At 43.3% G+C, this 11780-nt stretch overlaps 1 protein-coding gene across 1 annotated transcript; it reads right to left on the reverse strand.

The window, feature by feature from the left end:
* Positions 1-1087: 1087 nt before the first annotated feature.
* LOC310875917 (zinc finger protein RFP-like) lies at positions 1088-11327 on the reverse strand. Its single transcript, XM_083789351.1, has 10 exons — positions 11195-11327; positions 8636-8867; positions 6149-6545; positions 5666-5761; positions 4063-4296; positions 3345-3492; positions 3073-3099; positions 2856-2920; positions 2313-2435; positions 1088-1929 (listed from the first exon to the last, which is right to left on the reverse strand). Exons 2-10 carry the CDS (start codon positions 8860-8862, stop codon positions 1417-1419), a joined length of 1830 nt encoding a protein of 609 aa, XP_083645477.1. The 5' UTR covers positions 8863-8867; positions 11195-11327; the 3' UTR covers positions 1088-1416.
* Between the last annotated feature and the right edge of the window lie 453 nt (positions 11328-11780).

Below are 11780 nucleotides of genomic sequence, written 5' to 3' on the forward strand. Positions count from 1 at the left end.
ATCCCTACCTCTCTCTCTCCCTATATTCCAGGGAACCCCTCTGTTAGAGCAGACGTTTAATCACATCACCAGAACTACGGCACCTTCTGTTCTCACGGCTCCTCCACCTCCTACCTGTTCCACACACACACACACGCACGCACGCACGCACGCACGCACGCACACACGCACACACGCACACACGCACACACACGCACATCCTGTTCTGCCTCCTCTGTCTCTCTAAACCTCCAGTGTATCATCATCATCTTCTCCGAGAATTAATTAAAACAATCTTTTCACAGTGCACTTTAATTTACACACTGATGATAGACACAAGTCTATGAAGTGTATCTATATGAGATGATTGTAAAATGATCTGATGGATATACAGTAGTTTCATAATTGCTAGTATGTGATATGTAGGCCTATTGCGTTACACCAAACTCAAAGTTACCATAGTTTACACACCCGGCCACCCTTTCCCCCCCTTGAGAACGTTACTAGTACTAACTTTGCCTGTTTTCACGATTTGGACACATTTGGATGATTCTATGGGCTGAATGAATGGGCTTTCTATCTGTGGAACCAGAGCTGGTAGACAAAATGGCCTTCACTGTCTGCTCTATTAACTGTTCAAATGTCTCAAGGTGAAGTCAATAGAACCTACTCTCGCAAGTGGTCATTTTAAAGGGAGCTGAAGTGTGAAAAGGGTAGACAACTAAAGGCATGAGGAAGTAGAGAAAGGTTTATTTTTGGAAGGGTTGGAAACTATATGGTTGGAAAGCTGAGAGGGAGACTATTTAGAGCTTGCGTATAGCAGCTATGTTTGGTATTTTTGAGGGGCATTAGCCTAAGGTGAGGATGCAAATTCTGATTGGCCGGAATGAGATGATGTATGATGATGTACGATGAGAGTGCCCCTCACTTCACATGGGTGTGATTTTTTAATTTGAATCCTGAAAAGTAACAGTTTTATTGGTTTCACCCCGCACAGCATTGGTGCATTTATATAGCACCTTTATCCAAGGAGCTTTACATAGTGCATTACATTCACCCGGGTACACCCCTCCATTCACCCCTCCATTCCGAAACAACGCTATGTCCCCCATTCACCCATTCACGCACACATTCATACACAGATGGCGGCGGAAACCATGCAAGGCACCAACCTGCTCTTGCTCAAGGACACTTCGACACTAACTCTGGGGGAGCCCGGGTTCGAGCTGGGAACCTTGCGGTTGCCATCTGGCTACTCTACCCCTGAGCCACCGCCGCCCCAAATAAGCAGGTTTGTGTTACGGTATGGAGGTCCAAATGCTCTGGGTTTGTTCATTTCAAGTTCAACCCTACTCTAAACACACCAGATGATCCCACCATTGTGCAGCCCATGGTTCCTGGCTGGCCCATAGTCTACCACTTTAGTTGGAGATTCCTTCAAAACAGGGTGTCACGTGACAAAGAGCGAACGGGCGATTGGCGAGTCCGGGGTGGCACCGGCGGTGGCACCTGCTGTAGAGGTGTGGTGGGGGGCGGGACCTCGGCCTCAACTTCCTGTCCAAAATATCCTGCCGCCCTGCCGGTTCCTCCCGTTATTTCGACGGGACAGATGATCAACGGAGCGACGTTCTTTCCGTTGTCGTGGAGGCAAGGGTTAAAGTACGGGTAGAGGGCCTCGGTGAAGGCGCACCCCCGATAGGTGTAAATGTGCGACTTGGCCTCCGCGTCGTAAAACGCCACCGTCCCTCCCTCGTAGTCCAGGAACACGCCCACCTTCCGGGGCGCGTCTCTCAGGGGGAGGGTCACGGAGGGGCCGGCGCAGGCGCTCAGGCTGCCGGCCTTCCGGCGGCAGATGGCCCAGAAGCCGCTGTCTGGGTTCACCGTGATGCTTCCCTTCCTGTTGACCGACTCCCTGGCCATGCCCACGTCCCAGTCCGTCTTGTCTCCAACCTGGAATTAAAATATACACAATGTAAATGGCGCATTTATATATAGCGCCTTTATATCCAAGGCACTTTACATAGATTGTGCATTACATTCACCCATTCATACACACATTCATACACCGATGGTGGAGGAAGGGACACTTTGACACTAACTCTGGGGGATAATTAAGGATTTAAGTGTCTACGGTGACAAACACATTACCTAAATAGGTTCCAGATGTAAGAAGGGGGATCTTCAGGGTAAAAAGGTTGTAAGCCATACTGCACTAGTGGAATATATGGATCTGAATCAGAGAGTTTGGTGTACGCCAAGCTCACAGTTTGTCGTATTATTCCCAACCTGGACCATGCAGGTCATGGTGACTTAGTTATAATATTAGGTCTTACCTGTACCACAAAGTAGCGACGTCCACTGCTGTAGCCTCCTTTCCCCAGAACACAGACACACGAGTCAAACCTCCGGGGATCATCAGGAGCTGTGATCCGGTTCTGCTTGTACCCCAGGTTCACCTGTCAATCATTATGATCATCATCATCATCATAATCATCATCGGTTTAATTAATGACTAACAGCTGAACCAAAAGTAGAACCACTTAAGCCATTCATTGACCTATTTGGCAAGCAAATGTTTTCCCTCTATGCCAAATCTGTTGTGCGAAAATAGCCAATCTACAAGCTCATAACATATCATGTCGCAACACGTTGTGAGCTTTTAATATGGCTATTTTGGCCAAATGTTCATCTAGCCGCGACATGCTCAGAATAGGTACACTATAGGTTCCAGTGGTATATAAAAACGGTGCTAAACAGACCTAAATAATTTATTTTACAGCTAACATAATCCTTTGAGAACATTGTGAGAACTCTGGAATAGATTTGGTCATTTATTGTGGAGAATTCTAACGCTAAGTTCAGAATGTACTGTATACCTGCTTCCCATCAGCAGACAGAACAAGCCAGGACGCAGCTGTAACTGGGTCCAGAGTCACATCAACTGGTATAAGACAGATAACAAAGAAAGAGGATTGAACGAATGAAAGGAGACCTTGCATTGAGGAGTGAAGTGTTCATGTCTACATTGTGTTGTCCGTGTTTGTGTGTCTGCATGCCCGTGCTGTGCACGGCATGCAGCATAGCATAGCATACCTGCATATTGTTGGATCCTCTTTAGTTCTATAAGAGGGTGGAAAAACAATTGTGTTTCAGCTCATTTTCCAACATGGACTTTCACAAAAAGGATATACTGATAGTTACAAAAATGTAATCAATGTGTCAATCAGTTAGCTGGTCATACAACGAGAATAACCATTTGAGGTGATCAAAGCTTTGACTGTATAAACTACTGTTTTTGAGCTTGAAGGACTTTAGAAAAGGCCTGTACAAATAAATCAATCTATTCTAATTAAAATACTACTGACCCTCTACAGACAATTTCTTCTCCATTTCTTTGCAGATGTCCACCATCTTAGAGATGGCTCTCCTGGCCGTCCCCACACAGAGGCATGTGTGGACGCTGATCTCAGACCAGTCCTTGTTGGAAGGAGGGGTGCTGAGAGACGGTAAACTCTACAGCGGGAAACACAAGGAGACACATTTACCCAATTATCATTCAACGATAAATGTTTATCTTTATGGACTATATACATTTAGTAACATATTTTGAGAAAAAAAAAAAAAAAAAAAGATCTAGAGCCACATCTAGGCCTACAGTAACCTAGACTATAGAACTGGTTCCCAAACAGTGGGTCGGGACCCATTTGTGGTTCACAGACCAATTTGTATGGGTCATGACTTTTACTACATTTAGAAAAACATAATATATATATATTTCAAACGATTATTATTGTTGTTGTTTTTTAAAGGAAAATTTATTTATGATTTGAAGAAATTCCATGAATGAAAATGTTTCAAAAGCTCACAACGTGAAGAAAGTTGGGTGCTTGTAAATCTGCTATTTTCATTAGTTTGGATCCCGGGCAAACTCCTAATCTCTCTTTTGGGTCTCGACCTGAAAAGTTTGGGAACCACTGATCTAGAGCCACATCTCCGATTCCACATCCTTAGTTAATCTCTAGAGCAACATCTACAGGTAGGTCCTCAGTTAATCCAGACAGAAACACACATGTTTCCGTATACCTGCAGCAGGTGGAGGTGGTCCTCTGTCTGCTCCAGCTGCTCCAGCTCTCCGCTCCTCCTCTGGAGCTCAGTGATCTCCTCCTCCAGCTCTCGGAGGAGGCCCTCTGCCCTCCTCTCTGCCTCCCTCTGCTTCTCCTCCATCTCCTCGATGACCTCCGCCTGCCTCCGCTCTATGGAGCTCATCAGCTCACTGAACACCTCCACGCTGCCTGCTATCTCGGACTCCACACTATTCTGACCAGGTAAGGCGAGACAAGTGAAATATTAACAGTTTTACTGCTAAACCCGAGTTCCCAGACATTATTGATAGTATCTTTTTTTCTGCTACCAGACAGGGGCCTTGTGGTTAGAGTGTCCGTCATAGGCGGCGGGTGCGTTTTACCTTTGGGTAGGCTATAGAATTGCGTTGGGGGGGATTCTCGGGAGTCGCGGCTCATGGCTCTCCACAGACGGCACAGAGACAGCAGTCACTCCACTGAACGTGCCAGTGTTGCTGCAGTGGTGTGAACTGTGAACCGTGCGGGCACTGGCGCTGCTGAGTTCTGACACCTTCTATAATGCTGCGCACATATATTATATATATAAAAAAAATACCCAGCATAATTTTTGGGAAGGCTAAGCCTTCCCTAGCCTTATGCACCCGCCGCCTATGGTGTCCGTCCTGAAACTGGGAGGTTCGATCCCTGGCCGGGTCATACCAATTAAAGACTGTAAAAATGGGACCCAATGCCTCCCTGCATGGCACTCAGCATCAAAGGGTTGGATTGGGGGGTCAAATCAACTAATCAAATGATTCCCGAGCGCGGCACGGCTGCAGCTCACCGCTCCTTGGCAGCGGCTCACCGCTCCAAGAGATGGATCAAATTCGGAGAACAAATTTCACTGCGGTAACGTGTGTGACAAATCCTATGACTTGAAAATGGTGGACCCTCTTGTAAACAAGTGTAATACTTTATGGTGTCGACCACTCACAGTTGACAGTTTTTTGTATTAAGTTGTACTTGAAATGTACTGTAATTCTGCAAAATGTTAATAAATACTTCAATCAATCAATCAATCAATGTTGACATAGCACTGTATAGTTTATATGCATAGTTTCATTGTATTCATTTTCCACTGTTTCGCTCTTAGCTTATGTATGATTCATGATAACTACTTTGTATGTATTTGATGTATTACCAATTAGTCACAGGTATTACCCCCCCCCCCCCCCCCAGAGAGGACGTATAGGGCCTTAGTCCTACTCCTCCTCCCAGCCCAAATCACACCTTGGAAAGCATGAGTGTCTATTTCAAACAAAGTGTTTTTTGACTGGGGGGTCAATTGCCTGTCATGATTTGACCCCCCAGTATCAGGTTGTATTAGGATGTTGTTATTCATTCAGCCAACACTCTGGGTTGCTAAAAAAATGTCTAAATTGTAAATTGTGAATGAAATACCTAACCCTGGCTGTTCTGTCATGCTCTACAAGCTAGCCTCTGTTAAGATAAAAGCAATGAACATGAAATGTATTCTATAAAAACATATAACATATTTTTCTTTTCTGGGCTTTTGGAATACAAACAATGTAGCTAACGTGAATGCACTGCTGCGTAAAACGTACTCTGCTCAGCTCCAGGGTGTGTTTGACCTCTTCCATCTTCTTCAGTCTGGACTGAACAAATCGCTTTATGTCTGTCTCGGTCTTCCTCAGCTGAGCCTGTAGGTTCCCAAGTGGAAAAAGGTGTCAAAAAGCACATATACTGTACGTACATCCTGTCCTGGTCTTGCTGCACCAGAATAATCTGCACACCAGAATAACACTAAGGTCTGAGGAAGAGCCTCCCGGCTCGAAACATTACCACCAATAAAGGGAAAAAAACATGGTGGGATTTCTTTTCTTATTTCATGTTAAGATCTCATTCATGTACAATGCTGTTTACAATTACAATTATACAATTTATGCATTTAGAAGACACTCGGAAAAGCAGAGTAAGCATGGTCTGGTCAACAAACAAAATAGTCACATTAGATCTTATAAGTCATATGAATGCAATACACTATGGCAGACAAAAGACTGACCATTGATAAATCAATCAGTCCTTACCTTCATCTTCACGCTCTCCCTGTGCATGGGCACGGTGTCGTGGCCCTGGTGGTCCGTCTCTGTGCATGTGACACACAGCGGGGACAGGTCGTTCCTGCAGAACATCTCCAGCGGTCTCTTGTGCCTCCTGCACAGACCCTGGCTGGGGAAGGTGGCGGGGTCGGTCAGCCTGTGCTGCTGCAGGACGGCCTCCCTCTGGTGGGGCGTCAGGTGGCTCTGGCAGTAAGATGCCTGGCACACCAAGCACGACCTGACCGCCTTCAGCTTGGTGTCTCCACGGCAGACATCGCAGGACACTTCTTCGGGCGGCCCGGTGAGGGACCTTACGGAACACCTCTGGGGTACTGGCGGGACGCCACCGCCGTCTTCGGTCTGCCGTAGCTTGACCTTCAGCAACCTTTTGGATTCAGATTCGGTTAAATTCAGTTTCAATTCAATTTGAATTAAAGCGATGTCAATCAGGTTAGATTTACAATTTAGGCATTTTGCAGACGCTCTTAATCGAGAGCGATTTACAGTAAGCAAGAACAACACTTAATACATCAAATACCTAGAAATAGTATAGAACCCAACATCCGTCTAACAGTAGAATATCTGTACAATAAAACGTATACACTAGAGTGCTACTACAACTATGCTATGTAAATTAAATACGTTTAGCCTTTGCATACGCCTGTAAATTTGTCGAGGATAGGGCATAAGTGCTCAGACTACTGCGGAAGATTGGGTGTGAGTCTGCAGTTCTGATTGCAATGGGAAGTTCATTCCATAGTTTTTTTGGGGGGGTAGGGTTCAACCTGTTTGATTCAAACCGTTCCCGAACATGATTGCCTGGTCCCCGTTAGCCTTGATTCTTCCGCACTCAAGTAGCCTACACTTCATTGAACTGTATTCAATGCTTTCACATTGCAGTGATCCGTATAGGCCTATCCGAGTTCACTTCAATCGGTCCAGAGACTACCTCCATGCGGTCCCGGGAATGGTTGGGTGATCCGCTCTGGGAAACGGTATGCAGCATTAAACCTACCACAACATCTGCCAAGTGGTCCAGAGTGCGCATCTGGGACCATAGTGTGAATCTGCCCTTAATGCACTTAACCCTAGAACACTAAACATGGGTGATTATATTTTTGCAATTTTCATAATGTTGCTGATGATGTCTGAGGTGGGTGGGTCCTTCAGTACCTTCATAATTCTCAGTGACATCATAGAAGGTGGGTTTGTTTCCCTGCCCACATACCTGGTATTTCCTACAGGCAGGGTGAATTTCACCCGTGTTTAGTGATAGTGTGATAGAGAAAAGTCCAATACCCACAATGGTCTTTTTCTTTTTGTATTCACTAGACCAGGGTACCCCAATAGGCGGCCCGCGGGCCATTTGCGGCCCACAGAGCGCCCCCTTGTGGCCCATGAAAGAATTAAAAAAAAAAAAAAAAAATCTTTTTTTTTTCTTTTTTTTAAGGGTCCCAGATATAAATGGCATTAAATGGGGGTCAGTAGCCTATGCATGTCAAACTGGGCATCCTTTTCAAATGGGGTCTTGCCCTGAAAATGAATTTTCAGGGCAAGACCTCGACCTCGCGCGTGCAGACTCGGCCCACAGCCTGGTACGCTAGTCAAAATATGGCCCTTGAGGAAAATTAATTGGGGAACCCTGCACTAGACCATTCTCACATGTCTTAGGAATGGGTGGACCAAAGGAGACGTTCCCAACTTAATTTCTCTTTTTTTAGGAATATTCTAAAAATAACATGCAAATGTGAAAATGTGTTTTTCACCGATCCCCCCCCCCCCCCCCCCCCATGATAGTTGATGAAATCAATTTTTTGTTTTTTTTGTGAAAAGTCATGATGAAATATTAAAGAAGAGTACCGCAAGTTGCCATGTATTGCTGTAGTGCAATATATTTTGATGAGAAATATATTTTATGGAATATTTTATATTGGGTAAAATATACCCGTGTTTAGTGATGGTGTGACAAAAAAATATGTTTAGTGTTGCACTAGGCAGTGTTTCAAAGAACAACAAAAAGTTAGGACAAGCCAGGCAGGGAAATGTTACACAAACGAAACGACAGGTATAGCCACAACACTAGAGGGAGCATAAATAATGATCTTGTGCCACCCGCATTTAGAACAAATATGGTTAAATTCACTTTCCACAGCACTGCCACTCAGGTGTGGAATGCCCTGCATTCTAAAAAACAAGCAAATACTGGCTTCCATTAAAACAGGTCTGAAAGTTCACCTGTCATTGTCAGCGGATCCTTCCCGGATTATTTATTTCGACCTGTACATAGTTATCATGTTTTTGAGATATCTCGATTATTGTCATTGTGGCGTGCAACTGTGCATGGGATCCGAATGGAAACAAGACCGCAAGGTCTTTTTCCGGTGTTATCCTTTTGGACCAATGTGCTTTGACTGTACCCTGTACCGTTTGCATTTTCTATTGTAAAATAATCAATCAATCCAAAAAATACTAGACCTTTTGAAGTTGTCTGTGATGTCGGCGAAGCCCGTGTTGACCTTGAGCGTGGGCCTGCGGGGGAAGGTCTCCTTACACAGCGGGCATTCAGCCGTCTCCCTGGTGTCCCAGTAGCCCTGGATGCACGCCAGGCAGAAGTTGTGACCACACGGAATGGACACGGGTTTGGTGAAGATGTCTAGACAGATGCAGCACTGGAACTGCTCCTCACACATCGCCGAGGCCATGTTTTCTGACATTTTAAAAGAAAAGAATATATATTTTTGAGTGGTGCAACCACTCCAAGGAACAGCAATGTCCGTGTACACCTACCTGTGTGGTTAACCTATGTGACGTTAATGAGCCAGTATAATGAGTACCAGTAGGGGCGCTGTTGCCAGAAACAGAGAGAGAGAGATAGTATTAGTGCTGCACGCACTGTTGCCTGCTAATGAGAGAGGAGAGAGGGAGAGATGAGAGGAGGGGGGGAGAGAGAGGGGAGTTGCAACACTCAGTTCACACGGGTGTGATTTTAGTGTTCAGTAACAGGAGTCTCCATGTTTCAGACAGGATACAGACAGATTAAACAGGTGGAATTGGAAGTGATGACACAAAGAAATGAACAGACAAGATTGGAACTGGGACCCTATAAAAATGACACCCTATAAATGGGCACTCACGCCTGATTTTCTGTTTATTACTGAATAAACACTCTATAGCAATGATTACTATCTATCAGAATATAGTGCTTTTACAAAAAACAAAGAAATATATATACAATTGGTTGATAGAATTATAACTGTATATATGAACATTGTAGCCTATACATAACTGTACAATCCTGTTTCATTATTTATGATTACAATTACAAGCAATTAGACTAAATAATACATTAATATAGGAATTAGACTAGCATACATTAATGCATAATATTATATACTATAGTGTGTGTGCTGCCTGTGTGAGTGCGTGCGTGCAACGTGAGTGATAAACACTGCAGTGAAATGAAGGAATGCTGCTACACTGGAGCTGGAGTTGTGATAAGAGCTCAGAATGTTTCTGTATAAATAAAGTGAGACTAGACACCCTAACTTACGTACCACCAATTCACATTTCATTACTCCTCCTAAAGTCCTCACTTTAACCCTATAGCCAAAACTATACAGCGACAATAAAACCTACCAACAACAGCAACAACATGTAGAGGAGTAGCTTAGGAGTACCTGGTGGGCAGTGTTGGGCAATATTACTCAAGAGAGTACTTGTTACTTATTACATATTACTCCTTAAAAAGGTAATATAATATTACTTGGAATCAAGAGTAATATATTAGGCCTACTCTACATATAATATTACATATTACTTTTGCCCCCGTTCCCCCCCTACCCGCAAAAAAAGTGATGTACAACAACAAAATCAGTTTTGTAAATCCCTGGAACATGTGCCGCGTTTAAAACCTAAACACCAGTGTGTAATAATTAAATGCCAAATGTTTATTTATGGATATAAAATAGGCTACACTAGAACACGAGTCACCTCAAACACCTCACGAGAACAACTAGTGTTCTAATTATAAACACGCATATATGACTGACTTTTGATTGTATAACCTAAACACATAAATGTGGTTACCAGCGATTAAACATTCTGTTTATAATCTAAACACTGTGACACATTTAAAAAGTGTTACAAATAGGTATTTAGAACATAACGCTTGGATTTAGTGTGAGTCAACTTCTTTTAGAATCAAAATCAAATTATGTTGAATAATAATAAGAGTCACCAATCAGCCAAAAAGGCTATAAAATAAAGCATCTCTCTTGACCTTTTAAATTAAATGTTTTCATTTGCTCGTTACTGGGTAAAGTACCGGTAATAATATTACAGTAATATTGCTAGTAACTAATTTAATAGTACCCAACTGGTGGGTGGTTGGGGAAATAAATACAGCTGGATTTCTGGAGCTTACACCTTGTTGGAAAATACGTCAGTCATACTTATGATGCACTTTCCTGGAAGAATGACCTTTGTCGCACTTCCCCGAACCACGTGCCTCATATTATCTTCTCTTTCATCTTTGGTAAATACTTGGGAGTTGGGACGCATGCACAGTCGCACACAGATTGGTTTGGTGCTGTATAGAGCTCAGCAGATTCAGTTATCGGTGGCTGGCTTTAGATTGAAAATGTTGAGCTTGAGCAGAGCTCCCATCATATGAAGACGTTTGCAGAGCCACGTCATTCTGGATAGCACACAGCTTACCAAAGCCCTTATTTCATCGTAAAAGTTGAAAAATCATGTTTCATAATATAAATATACTATACTGTATAACCACCACCATACAACCAACTTTGATCCACGTCTGGGGGTTGACTTCACTTCCATTGAGTCTATATGGACAAATGAGGTTTACACAACTATCTGCAACTAAGAACAAGTAAATAAGAATCACCTCATTTTAAGCTCAACAACTCCTTGTATTTCAACGAGTTTTACTTTGTTCTAGGATGATTCCACAACAACATTCATGAAGCCATTCTTCTTTGCTACTATATTTGCCCCAGTTATCCATATAGTCACTCACCTGGAGGACAGGTCAGTTACTGTAGCAGCAAAATGTTCTGATGATGGAAGGAAGCCTCCTAAAGCGACTTGGAGGTCTGTGTAGAAGTTGATCAGAACCCCATGCAGTGAGCAGAATGGTTGATATTAGGTTTAATGCTAATCGGATACAATGGCGCTTGTATGTTCAGTGCATAGCTCCTCCCGTCTTTGGGTGTGCTGCTTTGGAAAAAAACATTCAACAGGTATTTCTGGTCCTCCTGCCCTCCTCTTACTGAACTAAAACATAGTGACAGTGCGTTATTAAGAGCAGATGCCGGAGATCATTCATTTTCCTTGTGCAGTATTCAATGTTTCAGCACTTAATGTACTTAGACAGGCATTTTAATGTCTAATCCCTAGTGCTATATGATACAGCTCTATTTTCCAGTTTTGCACTTTTGAACCTTAGCAATCCCATACATATTTTTACTGGAGTAACGCTATCCAGTATATTACTGTGTATATTAACAATCTCCCAAATTAATGATAATAATGCTGCATCCACATCGCTCTAACAACATATTTTTAAAGGTCACTTTATTCTTTGATTTATCATTAAGTA

Source organism: Protomyctophum parallelum (genome assembly GCF_964188405.1).
Source record: "Protomyctophum parallelum genome assembly, chromosome: 18".
NCBI classification, from domain to species: Eukaryota; Metazoa; Chordata; class Actinopteri; order Myctophiformes; family Myctophidae; genus Protomyctophum; species Protomyctophum parallelum.